The following is a 15,123-nucleotide window of genomic DNA, read 5'->3' as shown; positions in this document are numbered from 1 at the left end:
CCCCTCCCCAGCAGTGGCAGCCTCCACAGCCCCGCACTCCCCTCCCCAACCCACACGTGGCAGCGGCGCAGGAAGAACTCGGAGGAGGCGGCTGTGGCCCGCCTTCACCCAGGACGGCCCCCCAAGGCGGGCCTGCCCACCCGCAGCCCAGTCACCGCACTGTCAGCGGGAACCCAGCGGAAGATACTGGACAGATCACTTGACACCCGTAGGTGTACACACACATGCACACATATGTACACATATAACATTGTACACACTATAGATGATACATACCAATACTTCCTTCAGACCCTTAGTTAGACAGCAGGTTGCCTCCTCCTGGGGGTCTTCCCAGCAGAAACCATCCCTTTCCCCAACAGCGTCAGGCTAAGGAAGAAGTCCCTGACCTGTCGGCACTCCCAGTGTAGCAGAGTGTAAACAGATTTGGGAAACTCCAGGCCAGGTGTGGGGGGTAGAGTCACTGCAGGTGGAGGGGTTGGGTGTGGCCCCACTGTGTGTCTCTTCCCCTGGCTAAGAGTCTATCAGACTTCACAGATCAATGTTGTGAAACATTTATTGAGCACCTGGTAGGTGTCAGATACTGCTCCGACCAATTGACACACAGTAACCAAAACAGACTCCTGCTTTGTGGAGTTTACATTCTAGTGGAAGGAGACTTGCTAGAGAAAAAAAACGGTAATAGAGAGCAATATAAAGGAAATCTAGAGAGTGTGGGCAGGGGTGGGGGTGGGGAGGACACCTTTTTCCCTCCATAGAAACAGAGAAGTCATGTGCGGGAGGAAGAAATGTCCCTCTACCTTTCTAGGTTCTTCCGGCTGGTCTAATAATCAAATTGACGTGGGCAGATTAACAAGAGAACGTAACCAAATTTAATTACATATGCACATACGGGAACCCCACACACATAAGGGTTCAGAGACAGACACGGAAAATGGAGTGTCTATGACATCTGAGCTAAGGATGAGGTTAGGGCTCAGGCTTCAGGAGGGAGGAGGGCCATTCACAGATGGGTAAGAAGAGCAGGTGTTCGGTAATTAGATGTTCGCCCTGCCATATAGCTAGGTCAAAAAAAGGTTATTTCTGGTGATAACTGGTATTATCACCAAATTTACATTTTTTAAGGGAGAGGTCCAAGTTTCTCTTGAGCCCAGAGGGTCTCGATTGCCTTCCGCTCAAAAGAACTTGCATACCACGGAGGCGCATCCTGCGGCGACTCCCACAGGTGAGTCCTGCTATGTCCCAAAGTCTTTACTGCATGGCTCTGACTCTATAACAATGCTGAGAGAGAGATGTTAAACTGGGGTTCAGAGCACCTCACCCAAGTGGAACTGAAACCTGGGTCTGCTCAACACCCAAAGCAGAAAAACCTTAAGACCCTGCAGCACCCTTCACCCACCCATGAGCCACTATTTGTTGCCCAGAGCCCCCATCTTACCCACAGAGCAGTGGATGCAGAGGGAGGAGGAGGCCTGTTGTCCCTCCCAATACCACCTGCCCCACCCCGACAGTTTCTGCCGGGCCCCGAGGAATAGGGTGTAGTGTACCAAGCATGGGATGAATGTCATAAAGACCAGACCTTGCCCTAGCCGGCTTGGCTCAGTGGATAGAGCGTCAGCCTGCGGACTGAAGGGTCCCGGGTTCGATTACGGCCAAGGGCCCATGCCTGGGATGCGGGCTCGATCCCCAGTAGGGGGCGTGCAGGAGGCAGCCGATCAATGATTCTCTCTCATCGTTGATGTTTCTATCTCTCTCTCCTTCTCTCTTCCTCTGTGAAATCAATAAAGAAATATATTTTAAAAATAAAAATAAAACAAGACCAGACCTGGGATCCCATTTCTGTGGCTCACCAGCTCTGTGAACTTAGGGCCAGCGGCTCCATCTCCTTGGGTCACTATTTTCTCGTCTGCAAATCGTCTCATGTCAATTGGATTATTAGACCGGCTGGAAGAACCTAGAAAGGTAGAGGGAAATTTCTTCCTCCCACCTCACGGCGTTGTTGAGGGGAGGGAGGGACTCTGGTGTAATCGGTAAGTTTTATGGTGCTGGGTCAGTGCTAGCTGTTGGCCTCAGTGTTCCCATCTGAACAATGGGAATGCATTCAGCTCCGCAGTAAATCCTTCGGCCCAGGGATTCCTGGTTGACCAACAGCGAACCTCGGATGCGCTGTGTACAGCAGATTTTGGAGCCCAGTGACCTGGCTTCGGAATCCTGATTCTGCTACTTGCTCTGTGAACTTGGCAAAGCCTCTTTGGTTTTCTGCTACTCTGAAAGTGGGGTGGTAAAGATGTGGAAAGAATGAGTATTTAAACCATTTCACCTGGAGGAGCTGCCTGGTCAATTTTAGCTTTGAAAAATTCGTGGAATATAGTGGAATAGAATATTAGTCCCTCTGCTTTAACATTTGCTGTCATGTTTGATAGCCTTTATTATTTAAAAAAAAAACCTAAAGAAAACATGACAAAAATGTTAATATTTGTTCATTCTGGGTGATAGAGTCATAAATGTTTGTTATATTATGATCTGTACTTTGCTATAATTTTTTTAAAAAAATTTTTTTCCAAGATTGGGCCTGGGTAGCGGTGCCACCTTGTGGCCACACTGTTATTATCTTGAATTTAAGAACTTTTCAGAAGTTCTTCGTGTGTGTGCTTCTAAATCTATCATTTCATAATGAATTAATAATGTCCTGGACTTCTTTCACATTTTAGGGCGCAGAGGGGCCTTCAAGGATGCTTACGCTTTGGTTGATTGCTCCTACACGGGCTGCTCTCTTCCTAGAGAAGGCTGGTGCCACAGGGGACAGCTGAGTGTTAGAAAGTCCTCTGCCCAGGCCCCCGCTTTTGTCAGCACATGGAGAACCAATGAGAGCTCCTCATTACAGAGATGGAGAAGCCGAGGTCCAGGGGGGATGTGAGGCCTGCACAAAGCTGCCCTCACAGAACACGTTGACCCACTGGGTAAACTTCATGAGGGGTTTGTTGGTTTTGCTCCCTGCTGTATCCTCAGCACATGTTAGGCTGTCAGCAAATATACATTCAATGAGTGAATGAACAAAACTGTCAGCCCAGGAAACCAAGATGGCGGCATAGGTAAACACCGGAGATTGCTGCCGCAAACAACCACTTCAAAAATACAACTAAAAGACGGAACGGACATCACCCAGAACCACAGGAAAGCTGGCTGAGGAGAGACTCTTCAACTAGAAGGAAAAATAACAGCACACCGAGGCTCAGAGGAGGCGCAGTGTGGAAAATACTCAGGTGCGGAGGTGCGCGCGCAAAGCGGGCTGGTGGCTGAGAGCGCGGTTGTCGTTTTCGGTCAGGGGGGAGTCTCAGACTCTGAGCTCCAGATACGGGCGAATCGCTGGGGACTCGGACCCAAACGGGAGAAGCGGGAGTGTCTGGCATCAGTTGGAAGGCAGCTTTCCCTCCGAGGTTTGCAGCGGTTCCGGGGGTTCTGAGAAGCAGAGCCTCTGGGAACAGGACTGAGGGCACCATAACGGCTCCCTCCGCCCGCCCTGTTGAGCCCGCCCCGCCCAAGCCCTGCGCAGAGCCATTTGCCGGATCGCCTCAGGCAAAGGCTAGATTAGCACCTCCCCAGAGGACAGAAGTTTTCCGCGGCAGACACAGCTGATTCACACAGCCAGTCGGCCTGGTGGTCAAATCCCTCTAGTATTAACTACAACAATCAAGGCTCAACTAGAACAAGACTGCGCACAAAGACCACTAGAGGGTGCACCAAGAAAGCATAAAAAATGCGGAGACAAAAAAACATGACAGAAATGGAGGATATAGAGCTAAAAATCGCAATTTTGAGGGCTTGCAAAAATGTGCTAGAAGCTGTCAATAAACTTGAGGAGAGAGTCACGAAAACTAATGAGACCCTCGATGCTATGATAAAGAACCAACTAGAAATTAAGCATACACGGACTGAAATAAAGAATATTATACAGACACCCAATAGCAGACCAGAGGAGCGCAAGAATCAAGCCAAAGATTTGAAATGCGAAGAAGCAAAAAACACCCAACCGGAAAAGCAAAATGAAAAAAGAATCCGAAAATACGAAGATAGTGTAAGGAGCCTCTGGGACAGCTTCAAGCGTACAAACATCAGAATAATTGGGGTGCCAGAAGATGAGAGACAGCAAGATATTGAAAACCTATTTGAAGAAATAATGGCAGAAAACTTCCCCCACCTGGTGAAAGAAATGGACTTACAGGTCCAAGAAGCGCAGAGAACCCCAAACAAAAGGAATCCAAAGAGGACCACACCAAGACACATCATAATTAAAATGCCAAGAGCAAAAGACAAAGAGAGAATCTTAAAAGCAGCAAGAGAAAGAGACTCAATTACCTACAAGGGAATACCCATACGACTGTCAGCTGATTTCTCAACAGAAACTTGGCAGGCCAGAAGGGAATGGCAAGAAATATTCAAAGTGATGAATACCAAGAACCTACAACCAAGATTACTTTATCCAGCAAAGCTATCATTCAGAATTGAAGGTCAGATAAAGAGCTTCACAGATAAGGAAAAGCTAAAGGAGTTCATCACCACTAAACCAGTATTATACGAAATGCTGAAAGGTATCCTTTAAGAAGAGGAAGAAGAAAAAGGTAAAGATACAAATTGTGAACAACAAACATGCATCTATCAACAAGTGAATCTAAGAACCAAGTGAATAAATAATCTGATGTACAGAATGAACTGGTGATTATAATGAATCAGGGACATAGAAAGGGAATGGACTGACTATTCTTGGCGGGGAAAGGGGAATGGGAGATGCGGGAAGAGACTGGACAAAAATCGTGCACCTATGGATGAGGACAGTGGGTGGGGAGTGAGGGCGGAGGGTGGGGCGGGAACTGGGAGGAGGGGGGTTATGGGGGGAAAAAAAGAGGAACAAATGTAATCTGAACAATAAAGATTTAATAAAAAAAACTGTCAGCCCAACCACAAGCCGTTATGGGCCCATCATTCATGCTCAATATTTTAATAGTGGCTGACATTTACCGAGGCCTAACTATACTCCAGACACTGTTTCAAGCTTTATATGTACATTGATTGATGGAAAGCGCGCCATGACCCTGAGAGTGAAGAAGATGTGATCATTATTCCCCGTTTTAACCGAGCCTCCGAGATCCTGAGTGACTTGCTCAGGATTACACAGCTAAAAAGTGTCCCTGCCAGGATTTGAACACAGGCAGACTGGATTTTCCCTGAGGCTTGGAGCTAGAGGGAAAAAAAAAAAAAAAAAAAAAAAGGTGGGGCTTGTTGGCTCCATAAAAGGCTAACAAGGCGGGGAAGCTGGGGCCAATTACCGGCCCATCCGGAGAGGGGCCTGCGCTGACAGGGCTGTGTGCCGGTGTTAATCCCCTGTAAAGATTTTAATCCCCTGCGGTGAGGGGGCGGTGGGGGAGCTGCAGTTTTGGGTTTTTTTTCTAGGCTGGTGTGGTTCAGTTTGAGGTTGGCGAAGAGAAAAACTGGCAGCCACTACTTGACATCTCACTCGGATTGGCAAACTAACACAACTAGCCCCGCGCCTCTGGCCCCTCAAATCTGGCCCCTCCCACTTGCGGCTCCCAAATCCAATCAGCTGCGTCTCAGCCATGGGCCCCGCCTCCGCCGTATGACCCCGCCTTTCCAGACTTTTGCTCCTGCCTAACTCTGGCCTCCATCATCTGCGGCCTGAACTATTGCAGTTCCCAGCTGCTCTCCAGCCTCCCCCTCCTCCTCCCACGAGCCTTCTTCTATTCTTGCTGAAACTCAGCTCTGCGCAGACACTTCAGGGCTCTCTCTCTGCAAAGCGCATGAAGTCTGAACTCTGACTAGCACTCCAGGCCTGCCACCAGCCCCGCCAACCCACCTTCCTGCTTTCTTTCCAAGCAGCCGCTTAATTTATGTTTATGAATGAATTTATTCTCTGCCTTGTTCCATACACAGGATGGAGGCAGCTCCTGACCAAGACACAGCCTGGTGCTCAGGTCTGAGGCCCAGCACCAAAACCAAGCCCAAGTAGGTCTTTCATTTGGACCTGGTCTCTGAGTCCTCGGAAGCCCCGCGGGACTTTCTCTGCACCCGCGAGTGAGTTCTCACCTCCAGCCACATAGAAAGACTATTGATATGGCCAGGACTTGCCCCTCCATGTCTGAGGGGTCACTGAAGTCTGCATGCAGGAGGTATACTTCTCTCCAACCCAATTCCACGTCAAAGGGATGCAGGGCCACTGTGGGTGACCATGCAAGTTGTGTCCTGCTCAACTGCAAGAGGTGCCATTCTCGCGTTGGGACATTCATGACATGCACTACAGTGCGGGGAGCAGCCATGAAAGAAGGGCTTGGGACACTAAGGAAATCCTGTGTAGTATACAACAGTCGTCACTAGAGAGCGCCAGATCGGAATCCCAGGGCTTTAAGACCCTCATTTTTCTCATTAGCAAGATGAGCATTTTCCAAGAATTAGAAATAATATATGTCAATTGCCTGGTATGCAGTGGTTACAGCAATGTGTGTGAGGAAGAAAGGAGATCATAGCCCTCACGCTGTCCCCTTCCAATGGCGAACTGGAAGGGGGGCGGGGGGCGGGGAGGAGCCCACGCTCAATTCCATGGGGCTAATGTTACCAAACGTACAGGGTCATTGTGAGGTGTCAGGACCATCCCACAGCAGGTCATTAAGAACCGGCACCTACGGAGCTGAGTTATTAGCCCAGACCGCCTGGATTTGAGTCCCATTGGTGACATTTCTTAACTGCATGACCCTGGAACATTACTTAACCCCTCTGCACTTCCCATGCCTCGTCTGCAAAATGAGGGCAATACCTGTATCACAGAGTGGTGGTGAGGATAGGTGAGTAATTTATGTCAATTATTTAACACGGCACCAGTTTGTGTGTTTAGCACAGCACCAGTTTGTGTGTGTGTGTGTGTGTGTGTTTAGCACGGCACCAGTTTGCATGTGTGTTTGTTTGTGTGTGTGTGTTTAGCACATCACCAGTTTGCGTGTGTGTGTGCGTGTTTAGCACAGCACCAGTGTGTGTGTGTGTGTGTGTGTGTCTGTTTAGCACAGCACCAGTTTGTGTGTGTGTGTGTGTATGTGTGTGTGTGTGCATGTTTAGCACAGTACCAGTGTGTGTATGTGTGTTTAGCACAGCACCAGTTTGTGTGTGTGTGTGTGTGTGTGTGTGTGTGTGTGTGTGTGTGTGTGTTTAGCACAGCACCAGTTTTGTCTGTTTCCCCTTCTCCTGGGCCAGGCCAGGCTGGGGTCCCGGGGACTGATGCTGGGTCACTGTGAGGGTGAAAAGGGATGGCATGAGGCAAGCCCAAGGGACCAAGGGTCAAAACCAAAAAAGCAGTTGGGAAGCCCACCAAGGATGTAAGCAAGGCCAGAACCGGGCACCCAGGGAGACAGGAGCTGGGGTGACAGGGCCCAGGGGGCCAGTGCACCTGGCAGAAAAGTGAGAGGGTCACCAGGATGCAGGAGGGCCTACTCAGGCCCCACCGCTGGGCCCCTCAGGAGCCTTGGGTCAGCGGAGCCGGCCAGTGAGGGAGAGAACACGGGCGTTGAACGAATTTATTCCTGAGAACACTCAGGGTCCGTCGGGGGACACTCTACTGGTTACAAGCTCCAGAAGCTCTTGTCAGAACAGCCATGAGGAGCAGGGTGCCCTCAGACAGGGGGCCGGAGGGGCTGGAAGCTGCTGGGGACAGGAGAGCTGGGGACAGAAGAGCGGACACAGGCAGTTCTTCCCTGCCCGCCTGCCTGCCCCGGTCGGATCCCGCACCTCCTCTAGGGTTAAAGTGCAGCGGGAGGGGGGAGGCCGCTGGGATCAGGCAGCTGAGCCACAGTGAACACTGCCCACAAGAGCCCTCGCCCCTGAGGCCCAGCCACAGTCCATCCCACCCAGGTCCCTCCTTGGAATCTGAGTAAGGGAGACCCCTCCCCACCACCAGGGCTTTAGAAAGAGTTCCCCCAACAGGGTGAGGCTGTCTCATCAGCTTTCTGAGGGCTCTAGAACTTAGGGGCAGTGGAGGCACAAAGATCTCAGAGAAAAGGAGGGAGGGATGCTCTTCTGCTGACAGGCTGGGGGTCACTCCCACCCCCTGGCCTGGGAAGCCGCCTCCCTGCCTCCCTCCGACCCCTGGAAAGCCAAGAAAGCCAGAGGCCCAAAGAGCCTGGCCCTGACTCCAGGGCCATGAGTCAGCAGGGTCCTGCCCAGGCCTGACTCCCAGCCATGGGGGGAGAGCCACTTCAGTGCACGGGGAGAAGCTGCCCTGGGCACGGGAGTGGGTGGGAGGCCCTGGGGAAGCCGGTGGGGCTGGAGCTCCCTGCTTCTGCCGTGGCCTTCCCCGCCCAGACCCAGCCCCTCCTTCAGGGCCACTGCGGCAAGAGACCCACCCTCCGCTCAGGGCCCAGCTCCACCCTTGTCCCCAAGGGCCCTGCCCTGCCAGAGGCCACACGGGCCTTAGCCTGGCTCCTGCCATCTGCATGGCCTCACCCCCACCTCAGCAGCTTAGCCAACTCTCTCCCCCTCCCAGGGGCACATCTCCAGGAGGCAGAAAGGAAGAGAACCCCCCTCCGAAGAAGAGTCCTCCCCCCACTCTTGAATATATTAAATTGTGCAGCTTGGCTCCAGCCCCTCCCTTCAGATCTCCATGGCAACCGGGAAGCATTCCAAGTCCAAGTCTGAATCCAAGTCCATCCAGTGCCAAAGGGGGGCTTCAGCCTCTCCCCACACACTTCTCCCAGCATTCCACGGGGGACAAGCGGGGAGGAAGAGTCAAGGGCCTCAGTCCTCAGCCCCCTCCTCCTCGGTGTGGGGGGCCCCAGGGGGTTCCTCGGGCTCAGGGGTCTGCCCACCGGGGTGGAGGTGAGGATGGGGGTGGGGATGGGTGCCGGGCGGGGAGCCCGGGCCGTCCTCGCCCTGCACGTAGACACTCAGCCCCTCGTGACTCGGCTCCTTGCCACACGCCTGGCAGCTGCAGTGCAGGATCTTCTCCACCAGCTTGTCCACCCTGGGCACCTCCTCGTGGCCGGGGCACTCCAGCGTCACCTGGGGAGGGCAGCAGAGCGACGGTCCGAGGCGGGCAGGGCGGCCTCAGGCGTCACACATCCTCGTGGGCCCAGGAATCCTAGAGACTTGGAATCTGAGCCCACCTGTGAGACCCCAGTTAGCTCTGCGGGCCCATCCAGGAGGGAAGGGGAGAGTCCCTGCAGATGCCATCTGACTTGTCTCCCCACACCCAGCCCTACCGCCTTCCTCTCCATCCCCTCCCATCAGCTAGAGGGCCCCCCTGAGGGACAAAATCCAATGTGGCCTGCCCCTGACTCAATTCCCCTCAGTGCTCCCCCCGGCACTTGGAGGAAAATCCTGGCTTCTCACTAAGGCCACCCCGGCCCTTCAGGCTGCCCCCGGCGAACTCTCCACCCCTGACTTTGCGCCACTCCCACCAACTGTGCTGACTGATCTGCACGAGACTTTGCACATGCTGTTCCCTCTGCCTGGGAGGTCCTCATCCAACCCATCCCCACCACCTGCCCCAAACATTGCCCAGGTACCGTCTACTCAACCTCTGGGTCTGAGCTCAGACCTCACTTCCTCCAAGAGCTCCCTCACCCCGGAACCACCAGCCTAGCTGAGGTTTGCCCTATAGGAACCCTTTTAGCATCTTGTCCCCGCTAGTTCCTTCCTTCCTTTTCTTCCCCTCCCTCCTTCAACTCCATGCCAGTTCTGGGGACTCAAGGATAGTCCCTCGAGGAACTCAGAGTCCAGTGTGGGAAACAGACTCGTCAACATCACCCAAATGCAGATGAAAAACGGAGGCTGTGACGGATGCTCAAAGCAGAGACACACAGAGCTCGGGGGCTCAGGACAGGGGCCCTGGGAAAATGATGCTAGAGCTAAGAGCGGAAGGATGAACAGACGTTAACCAGGCCAGGAGGAGAAAGGTGTTCCCACAAAGAGCATGTGCAGAAGGCCCTGTGATGGTGACCACCCAAGCAGGTGTTGGAGACTGAAAGGAGGTGAGCTGGTGTCAGGTGTCAAGCCAGTGAAGAAGGTGAGAGAAGGTGAAGCTAGAAAGACAGGCGAGCCAGACCACGCCGGGCTTTGTGGGGCATGGCAGGCTGGGCAGGGGCGGGCAGCCGTACTCACAATCTCCCACATGGACTGGGCTGGCATGCAGGAGTCGCAGTGCACCAGGGACTCCGTGGACTGCGGGAAGGTGTTGGGAACACTGTAGCTGAAGCACTGTCCCAGGCACGCTCTGCGGGAGGAGAGGTCACCGTGCCCTGATCACTGTGGCAGAGGCAGGGACGGGCAGCCCCGTCCTCCTCCCCCCTCCTGGGCCCCTGTCCTCCTCCCCTCCACCCATGCCCCTGGACCCCACCTGTTCTGGATGGACTTGGCCTCACAGCCGCTGTGGCCCACGATCTGGGTGATGTTCTTGGCCTCGCACCAGGCACTCTTGTCCGGAAACAGTGCCAGCTTGTTGATGGGCGGTGGGGCGGCCAGCAGCATGGCGGGGAGGACGGCCCCCACCAGAACCCGAAGCATCATGCCCGTGGCCTTCAGAGCCCTAGAACTGAGCACAAACTGCGGTGAGGCCGGCCAGGCTGAGGACGCTGGCAAGTGAGGGGCAGTGGTGTTGTAAGCATGAGCTCTGACATCTGACTGCCTGGGTTCAAATCCTAACTCTCCCACTTACTAACCAACCACACCTTGGGCAAGTTATCCCTTCTGAACCTCGAAACTGGGGCTGGTCATAGTATGTACACCAACGGGTGTCGTGAAGATGAAATGCGGCATGACACGAAAAGCCCTCAGCAGATAACACACACTCCATGTCAGTTATTTTTATAACTTCCTAGGTAGCTTTGAACAAAGTACTTTTCCCTCTGTGCCTCAGCGTCTTCGTCTAAAAAGGGATGGTGATGCTGTGCATGGCGAAGGATTGCTGCTGGGACTCGGTGGGACACTAAGTTTCAAGCACATGTTGAGTGTTGAGCCATCATTAGCTCCCTCCTCACTGATGTTGTGGGTCCTCTGGGCAAACACGAAAAACTGCCCACACAGTGCCATGCCCTCGAGGGCTGGCCATCCAGCATGTCTCCTGGACATGCTGCCATAGCTGTCAGTATTCTGATGTCCAGAAAGCTAACCTCCATCTTCATGTCACGGTGAACTCTTAGGCCATTTTGCTGACTGAACCCCACGTAAAAAAAAAAAATTAACCCCGAACTAGACTGTGTTTCTTTTTTGGATAACCCCCCAAAGCCTTGAGCCCTGAGTCTACACACACATACATCATTATCCCCAGCTCCACCCAAACCTGGGACAAGCAGGAGGCAATCCAAGCCAAGCACTTGAGCAGCTCTGTCAATTGAATGGAGCAAGACACCAGGACAATACGAGAATTTGCCAGCAGATGGCGCTGCAGGGCAGTGTGTGTCCCAAGGATCCGGACAGAGGGCACTCTCCCAATGTTCCCCAAGTTCATCTTCTGTAAGATCCCCCCCGCCCGCACACGCCTCAAAAAACGAGGAGGAGGAAGGCTTGGTGGAGATTCAGAAAGGAGGGCAATGCCCGCAAGGAGGTCCACTGGGGAAAGGACGCTGGACAGTCAGGAGTCCACACATGGGGTGTGACCCGGGACACTCAGGCAGCAGCGTCCCCACCTGTAAGATGAGTGAGGTGCCCTAGACCACCGGTTCCCAAGCCTGGTAGACTGGTAGACGCTCAGAATTCCCCGGGGATTGTGGAGTGGAAGTTCTAGGGCGGGTGGGGCTCTGCAATCTCACAACTCCAGGTTGGTTCTGCTATGCAGCCAGGGTGGGAACCAGGCCAGCTCAGTCAGTCGGGGTGCTTCCGCCAGGGACAGTCCCCAGGGGGGCCTGGGTGGGGCTGAAACAGGAGCAGGGGTCAGGTACCGTCCACTGGTCCCACAGACACCCAGCACTAAAGTCGGGCTGGCTCGGAGCTGGACATCCCATGCAGAACAACCGTCAGCCCACTTTCCGAATAAAGTGGCAGGTACTTCATACAGAGTCTGGAAAGGGGAGAGGGAGTCATGCTGGGGGAAGGTCTTGCCTGCTCCTGCAGTGAAAGCCTAAGTGGACTGGCTGAGCTGGGCTTACAGACAGGGCCCGGCCAGCCTGCAGGGCTGCCACCTCCTCCATCCAGCAAATCCCCTCAGCTCCAGGGGGTGACGTGGGGAGAGCAGGAGGAGGTGAGCCCTGACAGTCTGCCCCCATCCCAGAGGAGTCTGTGACGGCCCAGGCTCTCACCCACACACTTCCGGTCTCGCTCACAAGATCGACAGCAAAGTCCCTGTTTTTAGTATAACCACATCCTAACAAAATAGGATGGACTTCTTCCCTCACTGGCAGCCTCGCTACTTTTTCCACAGGCTTGGCATCCAGGAGGCGTCCTCACTCCTAATGGTGCTCGTCCGTCCCCAGGGAATTAGCCGTCCGGAGTCAGGGTCTGGCCATGGCCGACCAGAAGAGGTTTAATGTTTAGCAAGTTTAATTTTTTGTTGGTTTGTCCTTTTTGTATTTCCCCGGGCTGGACCGGCCCCTAGAGACCTCGGAGAAATCGGGGACTTCTGTCCTGTACCTGACCCCATCATGATTCCTCAGGAAGGTCGGGGCAGGTGTGGCCAGGGAACAAGCAACAGGGAGTGATTCCGTTTCCTTAGGATCTGGAATGGAGACTGGGATCTTAATGAAATCCTGGAGATGAGCTCTCGGGTCTGAGTAGGAGTTGGAATGAGGAGAGGTTATGGACCAGGATCAGGCTAAAGGTGAGTAGAGATCAGGGCTGAGGCCAAATAACAAGGTTTACTAGGAGATAACAGTGAGTCTTTTAGGGAAGTCGCTGGCCCAGAGGATGGGGACTGGTGATTAGGGTCACACAATGGCAGAAGCTGAAGAGAAATGAGATAAACGGAGGGGAAGGCCACCTCCCTGACCTTCCTCCGTTCCTAGTACACAGCTGAGAGTTTATCCTAAGGGTCAGCTGTGTCCACAGAAGGGCACAGTCACCCACCCTCTCCCTGCCCTGGTCAGGAGGAGGGGCCTGGGCCACACTCAGCAGCCCTGAGCTCCCTGAGTCCCAGCCCTCCCCTCCCTCCCCTCCAGCCTAGGAGCTGCCAAAGCTCACCTCTCTGCACCCACCGACCTCAACCCTAGAACGGGGAGCAGAGCACTTTCCTTGGAGAACAACTGGGGCGATGCAGGGAAAGCACCCAGTACCCAGCAGGCACCCAGTCCTCTTCCCCTGGGGGATCATGGGAAAGGCTGGGCGGGCATTGGAGCCAAAGCTCAGCGCTGGAATAGGAGGCGGGGAGGGCGCCAGGCCACTCACTCCCAGACATGTCGGTCATCAGGACACCCCCACCCTCCTCCTGCCCTCACACCCACCACCAAGAACTCCCACTGCCCCCCCTTCACACTGACTGGGGTGGGCTCTTTGCTGGCAGGTTTAATTTTTTGTTGGTTTATGCTTTTTTCAAGCAGCAACTCAACTACTCTTTTTTATATAGACTTTCCTCCCCACCCTGAAGGTCACACAGCAAGTCAAGGGGCCCTCAGAATACCAGGCGGGAAGGGGAGCCCCACTGGCCCCCAGGCCCCCCAGCAAGTCAGGCCAAACAATGCCCTTCCCCTGAGCCATGCGGTTCCCTGCAGTCCACACTCATTTACTGAGCAACTTCTAGGAGGCGGGGGTATGGGCAGGGGAGCTGGGGTCCCAGACCCTGGGCCCACTCAGGAGCTCGAAGCCCAGAGAAGGAGGGGAGGGGAGGGGAGTGGGTTAAGAGGAAGTTGTCTAAAGTAGGGGCAGTCAGAGAGGGCTGTGGGGGCAGGAAGTAGAGATTATTTTTCATTTACTTTGTTAATCCTCACCTGAGGATATTCTTTCCATTGCTTTTCAGAGAGAGTAGAGGGAGGGAGGGGGAGAGAGAGAGAGAGAAACATTGATGTGATGTGAGAGAGACACATTGGTCGGTTGCCTCCCACACATGCCCTGACCAGGGCAGTGAAAAGGAAACATAATGTAATACTTTCAACAATAAAGAATTTTTTTTAAAAAGACACACATCGACTGACGAGGTGGGGAGAGGAGGATCGAACTCAAAATCCAGGTACTTGCCCTTGACCGGAATCAAACCCTTCAGTGAGCAGGCGGATGCTCTAACCACTTAGCAACCCTGGCCAGGGCAGGAGTAGAGATTCTTAATTCTGGATTTAATACAGAATCACAATTAGTTATCAACGGTGAGGACAGGAAGGGAGCTCCTGGCTGAGGGCCCTGCCTGAGCAAAGGCCAGGAAAGGGGATTTATCGTCAGCCCACACGGCTAACTGTATTGACTGGCACTGTTCTAGGTGCTTTTACATCAATTCATGTATCAGTCCTTACAACAAGCCTAGGTGGTAGAGACCCTTGTTTTCCTCATTTTAGAGATGAAGAAACTGAGTCACAGAGAGGTTAAGAGATTTGCTCAAGATTTACTAGAAAGTAAGCAGTAAACAAGTGACATCTACTATTTACAACTACCCTCAATGCCTCAGTCATGAGGACTGAATAAATGAATCTATATGCTTAGAACACTGCCTGTCCACAGTTAGAACCCGCAGGTCGTACATAGAACTGTTGAACCTGACAGCAGCAGGGGAACCACCAGCCACCTTCGCACACGCAAAGGGTCACAGAAGAGGAAGCAGGAAACGAAGAAGCCGGCCGGGAATCTGGGGAATAGTCTGGAGTGGGCCTGAGGCCTGGGGCTCCCTGCCCTCCCCTGGCCCAGCCGCTGTCTCTCATCCCTGGTCAGCCTGCGTCTCCCACTCTGGTGTTTGGCCACTGTCTGGGCAGGAATCTTGGGGGCCCCTTCAAACAGGGTTCACACCCCACACCTGACTCCCCTGCAGACAAGCTCATGGCCTCGGCCGGCCCCTGCTCCTGGGAGCCTTGGGTATGGTACTGCCTTTCCTCGGAGTTGAGGAGAGGCTTCAGTCATGGCCTCGGCCGGCCCCTGCTCCTGGGAGCCTTGGTACTGCCTTTCCTCGGAGTTGAGGAGAGGCTTCACCGAGGGCACCCAAACCCAGGGGGTGGCCTTTAC

The 15,123-nt window shown here is 53.7% G+C and overlaps 1 protein-coding gene across 1 annotated transcript; it reads right to left on the bottom strand.

Annotated features, from left to right (window-relative positions):
* Positions 1 to 7,560: 7,560 nt before the first annotated feature.
* NBL1 (neuroblastoma 1, DAN family BMP antagonist) lies at positions 7,561 to 14,106 on the bottom strand. The gene is made up of 4 exons (XM_005883034.2): positions 14,102 to 14,106; positions 10,391 to 10,585; positions 10,156 to 10,267; positions 7,561 to 9,054 (listed from the first exon to the last, which is right to left on the bottom strand). The coding sequence occupies exons 2-4, from the start codon at positions 10,558 to 10,560 to the stop codon at positions 8,791 to 8,793; spliced, it is 546 nt and encodes a 181-aa protein (XP_005883096.1). The 5' UTR covers positions 10,561 to 10,585; positions 14,102 to 14,106; the 3' UTR covers positions 7,561 to 8,790.
* Positions 14,107 to 15,123: the final 1,017 nt, after the last annotated feature.

Source organism: Myotis brandtii, unplaced genomic scaffold (genome assembly GCF_000412655.1).
Source record: "Myotis brandtii unplaced genomic scaffold, ASM41265v1 scaffold754, whole genome shotgun sequence".
Classification (NCBI taxonomy): domain Eukaryota; kingdom Metazoa; phylum Chordata; class Mammalia; order Chiroptera; family Vespertilionidae; genus Myotis; species Myotis brandtii.
The sequence above is the reverse complement of the archived record's forward strand: the minus strand, read 5'-3'. Positions and strand labels throughout refer to the sequence as shown.

Excerpts from the sequence above, each read along its gene's own strand:
- NBL1 (XM_005883034.2), bottom strand. The coding sequence starts at position 10,560 with ATGATGCTTCGGGTTCTGGTGGGGGCCGTCCTCCCCGCCATGCTGCTG. Across the intron at positions 10,268-10,390 it reads GCCAAGTCCATCCAGAACAG|AGCGTGCCTGGGACAGTGCT; the intron begins GTGGGGTCCAGG and ends CTCCTCCCGCAG. Across the intron at positions 9,055-10,155 it reads CCCAGTCCATGTGGGAGATT|GTGACGCTGGAGTGCCCCGG; the intron begins GTGAGTACGGCT and ends TGCCCTCCCCAG.